At 60.3% G+C, this 19,271-nt stretch overlaps 1 protein-coding gene across 1 annotated transcript; it reads left to right on the top strand.

Annotated features, from left to right (window-relative positions):
* Positions 1–933: 933 nt before the first annotated feature.
* Positions 934–18,948, top strand: LOC135441597 (lysine-specific demethylase 5C-like; the record flags this gene model as incomplete). Its single annotated transcript, XM_064701157.1, has 7 exons — positions 934–1,876; positions 5,252–5,329; positions 5,428–5,550; positions 13,259–13,429; positions 13,502–13,636; positions 13,720–13,843; positions 18,772–18,948. Coding segments are annotated over exons 1-7 (1,438 nt in total), but the record flags the coding sequence as incomplete, so codon positions are not given.
* Positions 18,949–19,271: the final 323 nt, after the last annotated feature.

The following is a 19,271-nucleotide window of genomic DNA, read 5'->3' as shown; positions in this document are numbered from 1 at the left end:
GCCATGGGGACCATGGGGGCTATAGGGGTTGTTGGGACTATAGGGACCATGGGGGTTAAATGGGTCCTGGGGGCTATAGGGCTCCTGGGAACTATAGGGTCTGTGGGAACTAGAGGAGCTATGGGGGCCGTAGGAGTCCTGGGGGCTATAGGGGCCATGGGGGCTACAGAGGTCCTGGAGGCTATGGGAGTTATAGGGGTCCTGGGGCTAAAGGGGTCCATGGGAGTCCCAGGAATCAATCTGGGTGAGGGTCTATAGGTATCCATAAGGGTCCCTGGGGGTCCTGGGGAGTCCATAGGGGTCTACAGGGTCCATGAGGGTCCCTGGGGTGCATAGGGGTCTATAGGGTCCATGGAGCTCTATAGGATCCATGAGGGTCCCTGAGAGTCCATAGGGGTCTATAGGATTCATGACGGTCCTTAGGGGTCTATAGGAACCATGAGGGTCCCTGGGGGTCCCGGGGGTCTCGAGAAGGGCGTGGAGGGACGGAGAGGCGTGACCTACAGGGGCGTGGCATCAACAAACTCCGCCCCTCCGCGTGACCCCGCCCACCCAGCGGCCGCCGGGCGCGCATGCGCCGTGTGTCCCTTTAAACGTGCACATCAAGTCCCGGCCCCACCGCTGACCCAGCCGCGGAGGCGAGCGGTGCCGCAGATCCCTCCGCTGCGAACGGGGCGGAGCCTGGGGACTATTTCTCCGTCCCTCATCCCGCCACACCGTCTCCCGCCACCCGGACCGCGGCGGGGAGGCTCCGGTGCTGTTTTCCCCTCTCCCTGTTCCCGCCCTCGCCGGCGGTGGCGGCGCTGTGGCGGCGCTCGGCGCCCGTTCCGGTTCCGCGGCGGAAGGACACGCGGGACTCATCACACCGCCCGGGGCGGCGTGCGCGGCCGCGCCTGCGCAGTGCGCGCGTGCGCGCGGGCGGGGGGCGGGCGGCAGGAGGAGGAGGATCCAAGATGGCGGCGGCGGCCCGGCCGGGGGGACCGGGCAGGCCTGGGCTGTGAGGCGGGCGGAGCGCGGGGCGGCGGGGCTGGACGGGCCGGAGAGGCGGCGCAGGGGCCGCGGAGGGGTCGGCGGGTCGGCGGAGCTCGCGGGCGTTGTCTTGACACCCCTTTCCCCGCGGCTCGGGGCCGGGGGGGGCGGCCCGCGGCCTGTGAGGGGGCGGCGCGGGGGCGGCGGGGCCTCCATGGCCCCCTGAGGGGGTCCCGGCGGGCAGCCCCGGAACCCCCCGCTCCCCTCGGTGCGAGGCATGGAGGAGGGGGAGCAGCAGCGTGCAGGGGGCGGCTGGCCCGAGTGGGGGCCCGGCCCGGGGGGGTCCCCGCCGTGGGTCCCCCCGCCGCCGCCGCCGCCCGACGGGGACGAGGAGCCCAAGCGGGGCCGCGGCGCGGAGTGGGGGGGCCCGGAGCCCTCCGGGGACGCGGGGCCCCCCCGGCCGGCGGCCGCGCCCCCCAAAGCGGCGGGGGACGAGAAGGCCGCGAGCGCCCCGCGGCCCCCCCGGACCGGGGCAGAACCGCGGGCTAAGGGCGGGGGGGGACCCGGCAAAGGAGCCGCGGGGCGCCCCCCGGGCGAGGAGCGGAGCCCCCGCAAAGCCGCCGAGGAGCGCGGGGCCCGCGGCGGCGGGGAGCGGCCCGGAGCCGAGGACAAGGCCCGGCGGCCCCTCGGGGGCACCCGCGGCGGCGGGGCCGGCCCGGAGCAGCGCGGGGAGTGGGGGTCGCCGTGGCTGGCGGCGGAACCGGAGCCCCCCGAGGACTTTTTGCCGCCCCCGGAGTGTCCCGTGTTCGAGCCCAGCTGGGCCGAGTTCAGCGACCCCCTGGGTTACATCGCCAAGATCCGCCCGATCGCCGAGAAAAGCGGAATCTGCAAAATCCGACCCCCGGCCGTGAGTATGGGGGGGGTTCCGGGGGGGGTTTTGGGGATCCCCTCGCTGTGGGGACTCAGGAGGGGCTGGGGGTTCTCCCCGGCGTCCCTCGGTGTGGGGTTGGGGTCGGTGCCCCCCCTCAGGACAGAGTTGTCCCCTTGGTGGGGTCATTTCTGAATTTGGGGGGTGGGAATTGCCCCCCTCCCCCATTTTGTGTGTTTATTTCCTGAGGGGGAAGGGTGAATATTTTCTATTTTAGGATATAATTGGATTTATGGAGATATTTTGTGTTGGGATTGATTGCCCCCATGGGGTGGCACATTCCCACTTGGGGGGGGGGTTCATTCTTCTCCCCCCGGTGTAATTTCTAATTTAGGGGAGGGATTAATTACCCCTCCCCCCCAGAGTAATTTCTAATTAAGGGGGGGGATAATGACCCCCACCAGGGGTGGTAATTAATCCTCAGTGTTCTTGCTGCATTCCTGGAGGGGGGAAAATGCCCCCGGGGGGGGCAGTTATGGGTTTGGGGGGAGGGGTGACCCAAATGTGGGGGGGCAAATCCTCACGGGGGGGGGGTGTAAATGCCCCCTCACCCATTCAGGGGTAAACTCGGGGGGGGGAGGGGGGCGTGTGGGAGGGAGTCCCGGATTTTGGGGTGAATTTTGGGGGGCGGATTTTGGGGGTCCCGCACAGCCCAAACCTCGTGGTGGGGGAGGGGGCTCAGGACCCCCCCCCCCCATCCCCCAGGACCCCCCATGCCCGTATCGGGGGCAGACCCGGGGGTGTCCCCGCGGGTTCCGGGGGGGTCTCGGTGCCCCCCCAGCCGCTCCGTGGGGGGGTCCCGGTGCCCCCCCCGCGGCCTCACAACAACAACAGTGCCACGGCCAATATGGCGCCAGCGCCGAGCCTTTGTCTGCGGCCGCGGGGGGGTCCGGCCGCTCCCGGGGGGGGGGCCCGGCTCGGGCATCGACCCCCGGCATTGGGGAGAACCGGGGGGGGCACCGGGGGGGGCAGGAGGCGGCTGAACCCCCCCCTCCCCAATCCGCACCCACCGCGCTGCGCCCCCCCTCCCTCATTTCCCGGCTGGTTTCCTGTTTTTGGGGGGGGGGGGGGGTCTCGCTCTCTCCCCGCCCTGTGGGGGTCCCTTTGTGCCCGCGGCCGGTTTGGGGGGGTCCTGGTGGGTGTGTGGGGGGGCACAGGCTGAGCCGGTCCCCGCTGCTCGGTGAGGGAGAGGCTTCCGGGAGGGCCGGGCCGGGCCGTGCTGGGCCGGGCTGGCGTCACCGGCCCCGCGGGGCACCCCCGGTGTGTCCCCCCCCCCCGCCAATGGGGGTGCGGGGGTGGCCCTCGGTGCGGGGGGGGGCACGGGGAGAGCCGGGATTTGGGGTGGGACACCCCCGCTTTAAACCTGGGGTTCAGCGGGGCTGAGCTTCCTGTGGGTGCTGAACCCCCCAAATTTGGGCTGTGTGTTCTTTGTGCCCCCCCCCCCAAATTTCTCCTTGCATCTACAAGACTGGGGGGAACATGGTTGCTGAACCCCCTGCCCCCCCAAATTTGGGCTGTGTGTCTCAAATTTGCCCCCCTTAATTTTGAGCTGTGTGTTCTCTATGCCCCCCAAATTTGGGCTGTGTGTTCTCTGTGCCCCCACAAATTTCTCTTTACCCCTGTAGGACTGGGGGGGCCATGGCCGCTGACCCCCCTGTCCCCCAAATTTGGGCTGTGTGTCTCAAATTTGCCCCCCAAATTTGGGCTGTGTGTTCTCTGTGCCCCCCAAATTTGGGCTGTGTGCCCCCCAAATTTGGGCTGTGTGTTCTCTGTGCCCCCCAAATTTGGGCTGTGTGTCTCAAATTTGCCCCCCAAATTTGGGCTGTGTGTTCTCTGTGCCCCCCAAATTTGGGCTGTGTGCCCCCCAAATTTGGGCTGTGTGTTCTCTGTGCCCCCCAAATTTGGGCTGTGTGTTCTCTGTGCCCCCCAAATTTGGGCTGTGTGTCTCAAATTTGCCCCCCAAATTTGGGCTGTGTGTTCTGTGCCCCCCAAATTTGGGCTGCGTGTCTCAAATTTGCCCCCCAAATTTGGGCTGTGTGTTCTCTGAGCCCCCCAAATTTGGGCTGTGTGCCCCAAAAATGCCCCCCAAATTTGGGCTGTGTGTTCTCTGTGCCCCCCAAATTTGAACTGTGCCCTCCAACTTTCTTCTTGCCTATGCAAGACTGGGGGGACCATGGCTGCTGACCCCCCTGCCCCTCAAATTTGAGCTATGTGTTCTCTGTGCCCCCCCAAATTTGAGCTGTGTGCCCCAAATTTGGGCTGTATTTTCTGTGTGCCCCCCAAATTTGAGCTACGTGCCCCAAATTTGGGCTGTGTGTTATCTGTGCCCCCCAAATTTGGGCCCCCCAGATTTGAGCTGTATTTTCTGTGTGCCCCCCAAATTTGAGCTGTGTGTTCTCTGGGTCCCCCAAATTTGGGCTGTGTGTTCTCTGTACCCCCCAAATTTGAGCTGCGTACCCCAAATTTGCCCTCCTAATTTGAACTGTGTGTTCTCTGTGCCCCCCAAATTTGGGCTGTGTGTTCTCTGTGCCCCCCAGATTTGGACCCCCCAGATTTGAGTTGTATTTTCTCTGTGCCCTCAAATTTGAGCTGTGTGTTCTCTGTGCCCCCCAAATTTGGGCTGTGTGTTCTCCCTGCCCATGCTGGACTGGGGAGGGGGCATTGCTGCTGACCCCCCCCCAAATTTAGGGTTTATTCCCTTCGAATTTGGGGTTTATTCCTCCTGAATTTGGGGTTTATTCCCCCCAAATTTTGGGTTTATGCCCCCCAAATTTGAGGTTTATTCCCCCTGAAATTGGTGTTTATTCCCCCCATATTTGGGGTTTATACCCACCCATATTTGGGGTTTATTCCCCCCAGATATGGGGTTTATTTGCCCCAAATGTGGGGGTTATTCCCCCTGAATTTGGGGTGTATTCCTCCTGAATTTGGAGTTTATTCCCCCTCAATTTGGGGTTTATTCCCCTCAAATCTGGGGTTTATTCCCCCCAAATTTGGGGTTTATTCCACCTGAATTTGGGGTTTATTCCCCCCAAATTTGGGGTTTATTCCCCCTGAATGTGTGGTTTATTCCCCTCGAATTCGGGTTGTATTTCCCCTGAATTTGAGGTTTATTTCCCACAAATCTGAGGTTTATTCCACCTGAATTTGAGGTTTATTCCCCCTGAATTTGAGGTTTATTTCCCCCAAATCTGAGGTTTATTCCCCCCCGAATTTGGGGTTCATTCCCCCTTTTCCCCTATGGATCTCCCAGTGCTGCCCTGTCTGTACCACCCTGGCTGGTCCATGGCTGCTGCCCCCCCCCGGGTCAGTGTGTCCGTCTGTCCGTCCCTGACCCCCCCTTTGCCCCCCCAGGACTGGCAGCCCCCCTTTGCTGTCGAGGTCGACAACTTCAGGTTCACGCCCCGCATCCAGCGGCTCAACGAGCTGGAGGTGAGAGGGGCGGCATGGGGGGGACCCGGGGGGGGCTTTGGGGGCTGATTTTGGGGTCTCACCCCCATCTGTGCCCCCCCAATTTGCTCCCCCCGCAGGCTCAGACACGGGTGAAGCTCAACTACCTGGACCAGATCGCCAAATTCTGGGAGATCCAGGGCTCCTCCCTCAAAATTCCCAACGTGGAGCGGCGAATCCTCGACCTCTACAGCCTCAGCAAGGTGAGGGGGGGGCAAAATGGGGACCCCCAAACATCCCTGGGGGGGTCACACCTGGGGGTGAGGATGAGGAAGGTGCCCCCCCAGTGGTGATTGTTTCCTAGGGGGGGATATTTTGTTATTTTGGGGGTTAATTCCCCCAAAATTTGGGAAAATTAAAGTTAAAATTAGGGGTGTTTTCAGATCTGGGGGGGCAAAATGGGGACCCCCAGACCTGCCTGGGGGTCTCACCTGGGGGTGAGGATGATGAAGGTGCCCCCCAATAGTCCTGGGGGGAGGATTTTCCTTTTTTGGGTGTAAATTCCCCAAATTTTGGGGTGTCTTCTGAACTGTGGGTGTGATTGTTCCTCTGGGGGTTCATTTTTTATTGGGGGATTAATTCCCCCCATGGAGACATTTTCTCATTTGGGGGGGTTAATTGCCCTCCTTGAGGGTATTTTCCCATTTAGGAATTTAATTTAATTTTCCCATTTAGGAATTGTGGTTTTGGGGAAATATTTTGTTATTTTGGAAGATATTTCTCTATTTGGGGGGGGTTAATTCTGTGGGAGAATATTTCTGTTTTTTCTGGGTGAGTATTTCTAATTAGAATGAATTACTTCTGTGAGAGGGAAATGTTTGGTTTTAGAGGAGTTCACTGCCCCATGGAGGAGATGTCCCCATTTAGGGGGTGACGTCCCCATTTAGGGGGTGACGTCCCCATTTATGGGGTGACGTCCCCGTTTTTGGGGTGGCGTCGCCATCCAGGGGGTGCTGGGTGCTGTCCCCATTTTTGGGGTGGCGTCCCCATTCAGGGGGTGCTGTCCCCATTTAGGGGGTGCTGTCCCCATTTTTGGGGTGACATCCCCGTTTTTGGGGTGTCATCCCCATTGAGGGGGTGCTGTCCCCATTTATGGGGTGACATCCCTGTTTTTGGGGTGATGTCCCCATTTAGGGGGTGCTGTCCCCTTTTAGGTGGTGGCGTCCCCGTTTTTGGGGTGCTGTCCCCATTTAGGGGGTGGTGTCCCCATTTTTGGGGTGACATCCCCGTTTTTGGGGTGCCGTCCCCATTTTTGGGGTAGCATCCCCATCCAGGGGGTGACGTCCCCATTTTTGGGGTGCTGTCCCCATTTTTGGTGTGATGTCCCCGTTTTTGGGGTGACGTCCCCATTTAGGGGGTGGCGTCCCCATTTTTGGGGTGACATCCCCATGTAGGGGGTGACATCCCCATTTTTGGGGTGACGTCCCCATTTAGGGGGTGCTGTCCCCATTTAGGGGGTGCTGTCCCCATTTTTGGGGTGCAGTCCCCATTTATTGGTGTGATGTCCCCATTTAGGGGTGCTGTCCCCATGTAGGGGGTGATGTCCCCATCCAGGGGTGACATCCCCATGTTTGGGATGATGTCCCCATGTAGGGGGTGACATCCCCATGTAGGGGGTGATGTCCCCATTTAGGGGGTGCTGTCCCCATGTAGGGGGTGACGTCCCCATTTAGGGGGTGACGTCCCCATTTAGGGGGTGGCGTCCCCATTTAGGGGGTGGCATTGCCATTTAGGGGGTGCTGTCCCCATCTAGGGGGTGGCGTCCCCATTTTTGGGGTGACATCCCCATTTAGGGGGTGACATTCCCATTTTTGGGTTGCTGTCCCCATTTAGGGGTTGCTGTCCCCATTTATGGGGGTGACATCTCCATTTAGGGGGTGGTGTCCCCATTTAGGGGGTGCTGTCCCCATTTAGGGGGTGACATCCCCATCCAGGGGGTGACATCCCTATTTAGAGGGTGACGTCCCCATTCAGGGGCTGCTGTCCCCATTTTTGGGGTGACATCCCCGTTTTTGGGGTGTCATCCCCATTCAGGGGGTGCTGTCCCCATGTAGGGGGTGATGTCCCCATTTAGGGGGTGACATCCCCATTTAGGGGGTGACATTCCCATTTTTGGGGTGACATCCCCATTTAGGGGGTGCTGTCCCCATTTAGGGGGAACTGTGCCCAGTTCTGGAGAACTCAGTGGTGGTGATGGAAGGTGGGGGGTACAAGTGTCACCCATGGGCACAGGTGTCTCTGGGGTGGCCCTGGGTGACCATGGGTGGCTCTGGGGTGGCCCTGGGTGACCCAGGGTGCTCAGCGTCCCCTCATGGTTGGTGATGGAAGAGGGGGGGTACAAGTACCAGCCATGGGCACAGGTGGCTCTGGATGACTCTGGGGTGGCACTGGGGTGGCACTGGGGTGGCCCTGGAGAGTCCGTGAGTGCTCAGTGTCCCCTCATGGGTGGTGATGGAGGATGGTGGCTGTGAGGCCACCTGCAAGGACCAGGGGTGGCCCTGGGGTGTCCCTCAGTGCTCAGTGTCCCCTCACAGGTGTTGATGGAGGAAGGTGGCTGAGGCCACCTGCAAGGACTGGGGGTGGCTCTGTGTGTCCCTGGGGTGGCTGTGAGTGGCTCTGGCTGTCCCTGTGGTGTCATTGAGTGCTCAGTGTCCCCTCCCAGGAGGTGATGGAGGAAGGTGGCTACGAGGCCACCTGCAAGGACTGCGGGTGGCTGTGGGTGGCTCTGGCTGGCTCTGACTGTCCCTGGGCTGTCCCTTAGCACTGTGTCCCCTCTCCCAGGTGGTGATGGAGGAGGGTGGCACTGAGGCCATCTGCAAGGACTGCGGGTGGGCACGGGTGGCCCTGTGTGACCCTGGGTGTCCCTGGGCTGTCCCTGGCTGTCCCTGGCTGTCCCTGGCTGTCCCTGGCTGTCCCTGAGCCCTGTGTCCCCTCCCAGGTGGGGATGAAAGAGGGTGACCACGAGGCCACCTGCAAGGACTTAGGGTGGCTCTGGGGTGTCCCTGATTGTTCCTGGGTGTCACTGGGCTGTCCCTGGCTGTCCCTGAACACTGTCCCCTCTCCCAGGTGGTGATGGAGGAGGGTGGCTACGAGGCCATCTGCAAGGACCAGTGGTGGCTCTGGGGCGGCCCTGGCTGGCTTGGGGTGGCCTTGGCCGACCCCTATGGTGTCCCTGAGCACTGTGTCCCCTCTCTAAGGTGGTGATGGAGGAGGGTGGCTACGAGGCCATCTGCAAGGACTGGCAGTGGGCATGGGTGGCTCTGGGGTGGCCCTGGCTGGCTCTGAGTGTCTCTGAGGTGTCCCTGAACACTCAGTGTCCTCTCTCAGCTGGTGATAGAGAAGGGTGGCTGTGAGGCCATCTGCAAGGACCAGAGGTGTCCCTGGGCTGTCCCTGGGCACAGTGTCCCCTCCCAGGTGGTGATGGTGGAAGGTGGCTGTGAGGCCATCTGCAAGGACTGGGGGTGGCTGTGGGTGTCCCTGGGGTGGCTGTGAGTGGCTCTGGCTGTCCCTGTGGTGTCATTGAGTGCTCAGTGTCCCCTCACAGGAGGTGATGGAGGAAGGTGGCTACAAGGCCACCTGCAAGGACTGCGGGTGGCTGTGGGTGGCTCTGGCTGGCTCTGACTGTCCCTGGGCTGTCCCTGAGCCCTGTGTCCCCTCCCAGGTGGTGATGGAGGAGGGTGGCTATGAGGCCACCTGCAAGGACTAGCGGGTGGCTCTGGCTGTCCCTGGCTGTCCCTGAGCCCTGTGTCCCCTCCCAGGTGGTGATGGAGGAGGGTGGCTACGAGGCCACCTGCAAGGACTGCGGGTGGCTGTGGGTGGCTCTGGGTGTCCCTGGGTGTCTCTGGGCTGTCCCTGAACGCTCAGTGTCCCCTCTCAGGTGGTGATAGAGAAGGGTGGCTGTGAGGCCATCTGCAAGGACCAGAGGTGTCCCTGGGCTGTCCCTGAGTGCTCAGTGTCCCCTCACAGGAGGTGATGGAGGAAGGTGGCTAGGAGGCCACCTGCAAGGACTGCGGGTGGCTGTGGGTGACTCTGGCTGGCTCTGACTGTCCCTGGGCTGTCCCTGAGCCCTGTGTCCCCTCCCAGGTGGTGATGGAGGAGGGTGGCTACAAGGCCACCTGCAAGGACTGCGGGTGGGCACGGGTGGCCCTGTGTGTCCCTGGCTGTCCCTGGGCTGTCCCTGGGCTGTCCCTGGGCTGTCCCTGGGTGTCCCTGGGTGTCCCTGGCTGTAACTGAGCACACTGTCCCCTCTCCCAGGTGGTGATGGAGGAGGTGGCTACGAGGCCATCTGCAAGGACTTAGAGTGGCTCTGGGGTGTCCCTGATTGTTCCTGGGTGTCCCTGGCTGTCCCTGAGTGCTCAGTGTCCCCTCCCAGGTGGTGATGGAGGAGGGTGGCTACGAGGCCATCTGCAAGGACTGCAGGTGGCTCTGGGACGGCCCTGGCTGGCTTGGGGTGGCCTTGGCCGACCCCTATGGTGTCCCTGAGCACTGTCCCCTCTCTAAGGTGGTGATGGAGGAGGGTGGCTACGAGGCCATCTGCAAGGACTGGTAGTGGGCATGGGTGGCTCTGGGGTGGCCCTGGCTGGCTCTGAGTGTCTCTGAGGTGTCCCTGAGCACTCAGTGTCCCCTCTCAGCTGGTGATGGAGAAGGGTGGCTGTGAGGCCATCTGCAAGGACCAGGGGTGTCCCTGGGTGTCTCTGGGCTGTCCCTGAGTGCTCAGTGTCCCCTCTCTCAGGCGGTGATGCAGGAAGGTGGCTACGAGGCCACCTGCAAGGACTGCGGGTGGCTCTGGGTGGCTCTGACTGTCCCTGGGGTGGCACTGGGGAGTCCCTGAGTGCTCAGTGTCCCCTCATGGGTGGTGATGGAGGAAGGTGGCTACGAGGCCATCTGCAAGGACTGGTGGTGGCCCTGGGTGGCTCTGGGGTGGCCCTGGGTGGCTCTGGGGTGTCCCTCAGTGCTCAGTGTCCCCTCCCAGGTGGTGATGGTGGAAGGTGGCTGAGGCCACCTGCGAGGACTGGGGGTGGCTGTGGGTGTCCCTGGCTGTCCCTCAGTGCTCTGTGTCCCCTCACAGGTGGTGATGCAGGAGGGTGGCTGAGGCCATCTGCAAGGACTGGGGGTGGGCATGGGTGGCTCTGGGGTGGCCCTGGGTGTCCTGGGGCTGTCCCTGAGTGCTCAGTGTCCCTTCATGGGTGGTTATGGAGGAGGGTGGCTGTGAGGCCACCTGCAAAGACTGGGGGTGGCCCTGGGTGTCTCTGGGGTGTCCCTCAGTGCTCAGTGTCCCCTCACAGGTGTTGATGGAGGAAGGTGGCTGAGGCCACCTGCAAGGACTGCGGGTGGCTGTGGGTGGCTCTGACTGTCCCTGGGCTGTCCCTGAGCCCTGTGTCCCCTCCCAGGTAGTGATGGAGGAGGGTGACTGCGAGGCCACCTGCAAGGACTTAGAGAGTGGCTCTGGGGTGTCCCTGATTGTTCCTGGGTGTCACTGGGGTGTCCCTGGGCTGTCCCTGAATGCTCAGTGTCCCCTCCCAGATGGTGATGGAGGAGGGTGGCTGTGAGGCCACCTGCAAAGACCAGGGGTGGCCCTGGGTGTCTCTGGGGTGTCCCTCAGTGCTCAGTGTGCCCTCACAGGTGTTGATGGAGGAAGGTGGCTGAGGCCACCTGCAAGGACTGGCAGTGGGCATGGGTGGCTCTGGGGCGGCCCTGGCTGGCTCTGAGTGTCTCTGAGTTGTCCCTGAGCACTCAGTGTCCCCTCTCAGCTGGTGATAGAGAAGGGTGGCTGTGAGGCCATCTGCAAGGACCAGAGGTGTCTCTGGGCTGTCCCTGAGTGCTCAGTGTCCCTCTCTCAGGTGGTGATGCAGGAGGGTGGCTACGAGGCCACCTGCAAGGACTGCGGGTGGCTGTGGGTGGCTCTGGGTGGCTCTGACTGTCCCTGGGTGTCCTGGGGCTGTCCCTGAGTGCTCAGTGTCCCCTCATGGGTGGTGATGGAGGATGGTGGCTGTGAGGCCACCTGCAAGGACCAGGGGTGGCCCTGGGTGTCTCTGGGGTGTCCCTCAGTGCTGTGTCCCCTCCCAGGTGGTGATGGAGGAAGGTGGCTGTGAGGTCATCTGCAAGGACTGCGGGTGGCTGTGGGTGTCCCTGGGTGTCTCTGGGGTGTCCCTCAGTGCTCAGTGTCCCCTCACAGGAGGTGATGGAGGAAGGTGGCTGCGAGGCCACCTGCTAGGACTGGGAGTGTCCCTGGGTGGCTCTGTGGTGTCCCTGAGTGCTTGCTGTCCCCTCTCAGGTGACGATTGAGGAGGGTGACTACGAGGCCACCTGCAAGGACTGGGGGTGGCTGTGGGTGTCCCTGGGGTGGCTGTGAGTGGCTCTGGCTGTCCCTGTGGTGTCATTGAGTGCTCAGTGTCCCCTCACAGGAGGTGATGGAGGAGGGTGGCTACAAGGCCATCTCAAGGACCGGCAGTGGGCATGGGTGGCCCTGTGTGACCCTGGCTGTCCCTGGGTGTCCCTGAGCACTGTCCCCTCTCAGCAGATGATAGAGAAGGGTGGCTGTGAGGCCATCTACAAGGACCAGAGGTGTCCCTGGGTGACTCTGGGCTGTCCCTGAGCACAGTGTCCCCTCTCTCAGGTGGTGATGGAGGAGGGTGGCACTGAGGCCATCTGCAAGGACTGCGGGTGGGCACGGGTGGCCCTGTGTGACCCTGGGTGTCCCTGGCTGTCCCTGAGCACACTGTCCCCTCTCCCAGGTGGTGATGGAGGAGGGTGACTATGAGGCCACCTGCAAGGACCAGAGGTGTCCCTGGGCTGTCCCTGGGCACAGTGTCCCCTCTCTCAGGTGGTGATGCAGGAGGGTGGCACTGAGGCCATCTGCAAGGGCCGCCGGTGGGCGCAGGTGGCCCTGTGTGACCCTGACTGTCCCTGGGTGTCTCTGGGCTGTACCTGAGCACACTGTCCCCTCTCCCAGGTGGTGATGGAGGAGGGTGACTATGAGGCCACCTGCAAGGACCAGTGGTGGCTCTGGCCATCCCTGGCTGGCTTGGGGAGTTCCTGGGTGTCCCTGGCTGTCCCTGGCTGTCCCTGAGCACTGTCCCCTCCCAGGTGGTGATGGAGGAGGATGGCTGTGAGGCCACCTGCAAGGACCAGAGGTGTCCCTGGGCTGTCCCTGTGTGTCCCTGGCTGTCCCTGGCTGTCCCTGAGCACTGTCCCCTCTCAGGCGGTGATGGAGGAGGGTGACTATGAGGCCATCTGCAAGGACTTAGAGTGGCTCTGGGGTGTCCCTGTGTGTCACTGGCTGTCATTGAGCACTGTCCCCTCTCCCAGATGGTGATGGAGGAGGGTGACCACGAGGCCACCTGCAAGGACTTAGGGTGGCTCTGGGGTGTCCCTGATTGTTCCTGGGCTGTCCCTGGCTGTCCCTGGGTGTCCCTGAGCCCTGTGTCCCCTCCCAGGTGGTGATGGAGGAGGGTGGCTACGAGGCCACCTGCAAGGACCCAAGGGTGACTCTGGGGTGTCCCTGTGTGTCCCTGAGCCCTGTGTCCCCTCTCCCAGGTGGTGATGGAGGAGGGTGGCTGTGAGGCCATCTGCAAGGACCAGAGGTGTCCCTGGGCTGTCCCTGTGTGTCCCTGGCTGTCCCTGGCTATCCCTGGGCTGTCCCTGGCTGTCCCTGAGCACTGTCCCCTCTCAGGTGGGGATGGAGGAGGGTGGCTGTGAGGCCACCTGCAAGGACCGCCGGTGGGCGCGGGTGTCCCTGGGCTGTCCCTGGCTGTCCCTGTGTGTCCCTGGCTGTCCCTGGCTGTCCCTGAGCCCTGTGTCCCCTCTCCCAGGTGGTGATGGAGGAGGGTGGCTACGAGGCCATCTGCAAGGACCCAGGGGTGACTCTGGGGTGTCCCTGGCTGTCCCTGAGCCCTGTGTCCCCTCTCCCAGGTGGTGATGGAGGAGGGTGGCTACGAGGCCATCTGCAAGGACCGCCGGTGGGCGCGGGTGGCCCAGCGCCTCTCGTACCCGTCGGGCAAGAACATCGGCTCGCTGCTGCGGGCGCACTACGAGCGCATCATCTACCCCTACGAGATGTACCAGTCCGGGGCCAACCTGGTGGTGAGTGCAGGGCCTCGGGGAGGGCTTTGGGGGGCACCCCAGGCCGCGCTGAGGGTCCCCCCCATCCTCCAGCAGTGCCACGCGCGGCCCTTTGAGAGCGAGGAGAAGGACAGGGAGTACAAACCGCACAGCATCCCCCTGCGCCAGTCCGTGCAGCCCTCCAAGTTCAACAGCTACGGCCGGCGTGCCAAGCGCCTGCAGCAGGAGGTGGGCACCCCTAAACCCTCCTAAATCACCCCAAAATCCCTCCTGGCATCCCCACATCCCCCCCTGATGTCACTGTCCCGCAGCCCGAGCCCACGGAGGAGGACATCGAAAAGAACCCCGAGCTGAAGAAGCTGCAGATTTACGGGGCCGGGCCCAAAATGTTGGGTTTGGGGCTGGTGGCCAAGGATAAGACCATGAGGAAGAAAGGTATTGGGGATCCCCCATCCTCATGTGGGGGTGCAGGGGTGGTTGGGACTTCTTAAATCTTTCTGGGAGCCTCTGTGGTTTTTTTGGGGATCTTTTTTATTCCTTCTGGCGTTCTTGTGGGAGCCTCTTTGCTCACAGTTTGTTTGGGGTGTCCCCAAATTCTTTGGGGTTCTTCAGGGACCCTCTTTCCTTCATCTCCTCTCTCTCTTTTGGGTCACACCACCCAGAGTTTCACACCTCTCCTCATTCTTTTGGGATGCCTTCCCACACCCACAGGTTTTATGGGGTCTCCCCTTTTCAATTCTTTAGGAACCTTCTCTCCCCACTTACTTATGGACAGACTTCTCTGTTGTGGGACAGACACCCCCCTCCCAGTCTTTAGGGACCCCTTTTCCCCCCAGTTCTTTGAGGACCCCCCTTTTCCTTCCAGTTCTTTAGGGACCCCCTTTTTCCTTCCAGTTCTTCAGGGACCCCTTTTCCTTCCAGTTCTTTAGGGACCCCTTTTCCTTCCAGTTCTTTAGGGACCCCTTTTCCTTCCAGTTCTTTAGGGACCCCCCTTTTCCTTCCAGTTCTTTAGGGACCCCCCCTTTTCCCCCCAGTTCTTTAGGGACCCCTCTTTTCCTTCCAGTTCTTTAGGGACCCCCTTTCCTTCCAGTTCTTTAGGGACTCCCTTTTTCCTTCCAGTTTTTTAGGAACCCCTTTTCCTTCCAGTTTTTTAGGAACCCCTTTTCCTTCCAGTTCTTCAGGGACCCCTTTTCCTTCCAGTTCTTTAGGGACCCCCCTTTTCCGTCCAGTTCTTTAGGAACCCCTTTCCCTTCCAGTTCTTTAGGGACCCCTTTTCCCCCCAGTTCTTCAGGGACCCCCTTTTTCCTTCCAGTTCTTTAGGGACCCCTTTTCCCCCCAGTTCTTCAGGGACCCCCTTTTCCTTCCAGTTCTTTAGGGACCCCTTTTCCTTCCAGTTCTTTAGGGACCCCCCTTTTTCCTTCCAGTTCTTTAGGGACCCCCCCTTTTCCTTCCAGTTCTTTAGGGACCCCCTTTTTCCTTCCAGTTCTTTAGGAACCCCTTTTCCTTCCAGTTCTTTAGGGACCCCCCTTTTCCTTCCAGTTCTTTAGGAACCCCTTTTCCCCCCAGTTCTTTAGGGACCCCCCTTTTCCTTCCAGTTCTTTAGGAACCCCTTTTCCTTCCAGTTCTTTAGGGAACCCCTTTCCTTCCAGTTCTTTAGGAACCCTTTTTCCTTCCAGTTCTTTAGGAACCCCTTTCCTTCCAGTTCTTTAGGGACCCCCTTTTTCCTTCCAGTTCTTTAGGAACCCCTTTTTCCTTCCAGTTCTTTAGGGACCCCCCCTTTTCCTTCCAGTTCTTTAGGAACCCCCTTTTTCCTTCCAGTTCTTTAGGGACCCCTTTTACCCCCAGTTCTTTAGGAACCCCTTTTCCTTCCAGTTCTTTAGGATCCCCTTTTCCTTCCAGTTTTTTAGGAACCCCTTTTCCATCCAGTTCTTTAGGAACCCCTTTTCCTTCCAGTTCTTTAGGGACCCCCTTTTTCCTTCCAGTTCTTTAGGGACCCCTTTTCCTTCCAGTTCTTTAGGGACCCCTTTTCCTTCCAGTTCTTTAGGAACCCCTTTTTCCTTCCAGTTCTTTAGGAACCCCTTTTCCTTCCAGTTCTTTAGGGACCCCCTTTTCCCCCCAGTTCTTCAGGGACCCCCTTTCCTTCCAGTTCTTTAGGGAACCCCTTTTTCCTTCCAGTCCTTTTGCCCCCTCCCATTCTTTTGACACCCCCTCCCGTTTTTCAGGTCCCTTTTCCCAGCTGTTCAATAACCCCACAATGGTTCAATAACTTCCAAATAATTCAGAACTCCCCCAGCTGTTCTGTAACCCCCCACCCCCCCTAATGGTTCAGCACCCCCCAATAGTTCAGTAACCTCCCAATTGTTCTGTAATCCCTCAATCTCTCACTAACCCCCAAATAGTTCAGCACCCCCAAATCTCTCAGTACCCCCAATGCTTCAACACCTCCAAATCTCTCAGTAAACCCCCCCGATTCAGGACCCCCAATCTCTAACTAACCCCACCGATTCAGCACCCCAAATCTCCCAGTTACCCCTCCATGGTTCAGCACCCCCCAATTGCTCCCAGTAACCCCAATGTCCCAATAACTCCCAATGGTTGAGCACCCCCAAATCTCCCAGTAACCCCCAATTGTTCAGCACCCCCCAATCTCTCATTAACCCCTCCATGGTTCAGCCACCCAGTACCCCCCCGTGATTCAGCACCCCCAAATCTCCCAGTAACCCCCAATTGTTCAGCACCCTCCAATCTCTCATTAACCCCTCCATGGTTCAGCACCCCCAATCTCCCAGTAACCCCAAATAATTCAGCCACCCAGTACCCCCCCGTGATTCAGCACCCCCAAATCTCACAGTAACCCCCAATAGTTCAGCGCCCCCCAATCTCCCAGTAACACCCCCATGATTCAGCACCCCCCAATCTCTCAGTAACCCCAATTCTGCAGCCCCCAACCTTCCAAACCCCCATGATTCAGCGCCCCCAATCTCTCAGCACCCCCCAATCTCCCAGTAACCCCCCATGGTTCAGCACCCCCCAATTGTTCTGTTACCCCCAAACCTCCCAGTAACCCCCAATTGTTCTGTAACCCCCAATCTCCCAGTAACCCCATGATTCAGCACCCCCCAATCTCTCAGCACCCCCCAATCTCCCAGTAACCCCATGATTCAGCACCCCCAATCTCTCACTAACCCCAGTGCTTCAGCATCCCCAAATCTCTCAGTAACCCCAATAGTTCAGCACCCCCCAATCTCCCAGTAACCCCAATGTCCAGCAACTCCCAATGGTCGAGCACCCCCAAATCTCCCAGTAACCCCCAATACTTCAGCACCTCCCAATTGTTCTGTTACCCCCAAAATTTCCCAGTAACCCCCAGCTGTTCAGCACCTCCCAATTGTTCTGTTACCCAAAATTTCCCAGTAACCCCCAATAGTTCAGCACCCCCTAATTGTTCTGTTACCCCCAAATTTCCCAGTAACCCCCAATTGTTCATTAAGCCCCCCATGATTCAGCACCCCCAAACCCCCAGTAAACCCCCAATTGCCCTGTCACCCCCAAACCCCCCTTAACCCCCAATTACCCTGTCACCCCATACCCCCCGTTAGCCCCCATTACCCTGTCACCCCCAAACCTCCCAGTACCCCCAATTGCCCTGTCACCCCCAAACCCCCCCTTAACCCCCAATTGTCCTGTGACCCCCAAACCCCCCATTAACCCCCCAATTGCCCTGTCACCCCCAAACCCCCCTTAACCCCCAATTGCTCTGTCACCCCCAAACCCCCCTTAACCCCCAATTACCCTGTCACCCCCAAACCTCCCATTAACCCCCAATTGCCCTGTCACCCCCCAACCCCCCCTTAACCCCCAATTGCCCTGTGACCCCCAAACCCCCCATTAACCCCCCAATGCCCTGTCACCCCCAAACCCCCCTTAACCCCCAATTGCTCTGTCACCCCCAAACCCCCCGTAAACCCCCAATTGCCCTGTCACCCCCAAACCTCCCAGTACCCCCAATTGCCCTGTGACCCCAAACCCCCTGTTAACCCCCAATTGCCCTGTGACCCCCAAACCCCCCGTTAACCCCCAATTGTCCTGTCACCCCCAAACCCCCCATTAACCCCCAATTGCTCTGTCACCCCCAAACCCCTCGTGAACCCCCAATTGCCCTGTCACCCCCAAACCCCCCGTTAACCCCCAATTGCCCTGTCACCCCCAAACCCCCCTTTAACCCCCAATTGCCCTGTCACCCCCAAACCTCCCAGTACCCCCAATTGCCCTGTGACCCCAAACCTCCCAGTACCCCCAATTGCCCTGTCACCCCAAACCCCCCTTAACCCCCAATTGCCCTGTCACCCCCAAACCTCCCAGTACCCCCAATTGCCCTGTCACCCCCAAACCCCCCTTAACCCCCAATTGCCCTGTCACCCCCAAACCCCCTGTTAACCCCCATTGCCCTGTCACCCCCAAACCTCCCTGTACCCCCAATTGCCCTGTCACCCCCAAACCCCCCATTAACCCCCAATTGCCCTGTCACCCCCAAACCCCCCTTAACCCCCAATTGTCCTGTCACCCCCAAACCCCCCTTAACCCCCAATAGTTCAGCACCCCCAAACCCCCCATTAACCCCCAATTGTCCTGTCACCCCCCAAACCCCCGTGAACCCCCAATAGTTCAGCACCCCCAAACCCCCATTAACCCCCAATTGCCCTGTCACCCCCAAACCTCCCAGTACCCCAATTGCCCTGTCACCCCCAAACCCCCATTAACCCCCAATTGCCCTGTCACCCCCAAACCCCCCTTTAACCCCCAATTGCCCTGTCACCCCCAAAACCCCCTTAACCCCCAATTGCCCTGTCACCCCCAAACCCCAGTACCCCCAATTGCCCTGTCACCCCCAAACCTCCCAGTACCCCCAATTGCTCTGTCACCCCCCAACCCCCCTTAACCCCCAATTGCCCTGTCACCCCCAAAACCCCCTTAACCCCCAATTGCTCTGTGACCCCCAAACCCCCCGTTAACCCCCATTACCCTGTCACCCCCAAACCCCCCATTAACCCCCAATTGCCCTGTCCCCCCAAACCTCCCTGTACCCCCAATTGCCCTGTCACCCCAAACCCCCCAGTACCCCCAATTACCCTGTCACCCCCAAACCCCCCGTTAACCCCCAATTGCTCTGTCACCCCCAAACCCCCCCTTAACCCCCAATTGCACTGTGACCCCCAAACCCCCCGTTAACCCCCAATTGTCCTGTCACCCCCAAACCCCCGTTAACCCCCAATTGTCCTGTCACCCCCAAACCCCCCGTTAACCCCCAATTGCCCTGTGACCCCCAAACCCCCCGTTAACCCCCATTTCCCCCCTCCCCACAGACAAGGACGGCCCCGAGTGCCCCCCCACGGTGGTGGTGAAGGAGGAGCCTCCGGGGGAGCCCCGGGGGTCCCCAATTTCCCCGGGGGGGGCTCGGGACGAGCTGCGCCACAGCCCCGAGCCCTGCACCAAGATGACCATGAGGCTGCGCCGCAGCCACAGCAACAGCCAGTTCGTGAGTAGGGGAAATCACAGTTTTGGGGGTTTTATTTCAGTTTTGGGGTTTTTAGTGCAAGAGCCAGTTCGTGAGTAGGGGAAAATCCACAGGTTTGGGGTTTTTATTTCAGTTTTGGGGTTTTTATTCAGTTTTCGGGCTCTTTTAGTTCAACAGCTAGTTCATGAGTAGGGGAAAAATCCACAGGTTTGGGGTTTTTATTTTAGTTTTGGGGGTTTTATTTCAGTTTTGGGGTTTTTATTTCAGTTTTGGGGTTTTTATTTCAGTTTTGGGGCTGTTTTTAGTGCAACAGCCAGTTCGTGAGTAGGGGAAAATCCACAGGTTTGG

This window comes from Zonotrichia leucophrys, unplaced genomic scaffold (assembly GCF_028769735.1).
Source record: "Zonotrichia leucophrys gambelii isolate GWCS_2022_RI unplaced genomic scaffold, RI_Zleu_2.0 Scaffold_363_52118, whole genome shotgun sequence".
Taxonomy (NCBI): domain Eukaryota; kingdom Metazoa; phylum Chordata; class Aves; order Passeriformes; family Passerellidae; genus Zonotrichia; species Zonotrichia leucophrys.
This window is presented reverse-complemented; position numbering and strand designations above follow the sequence as displayed.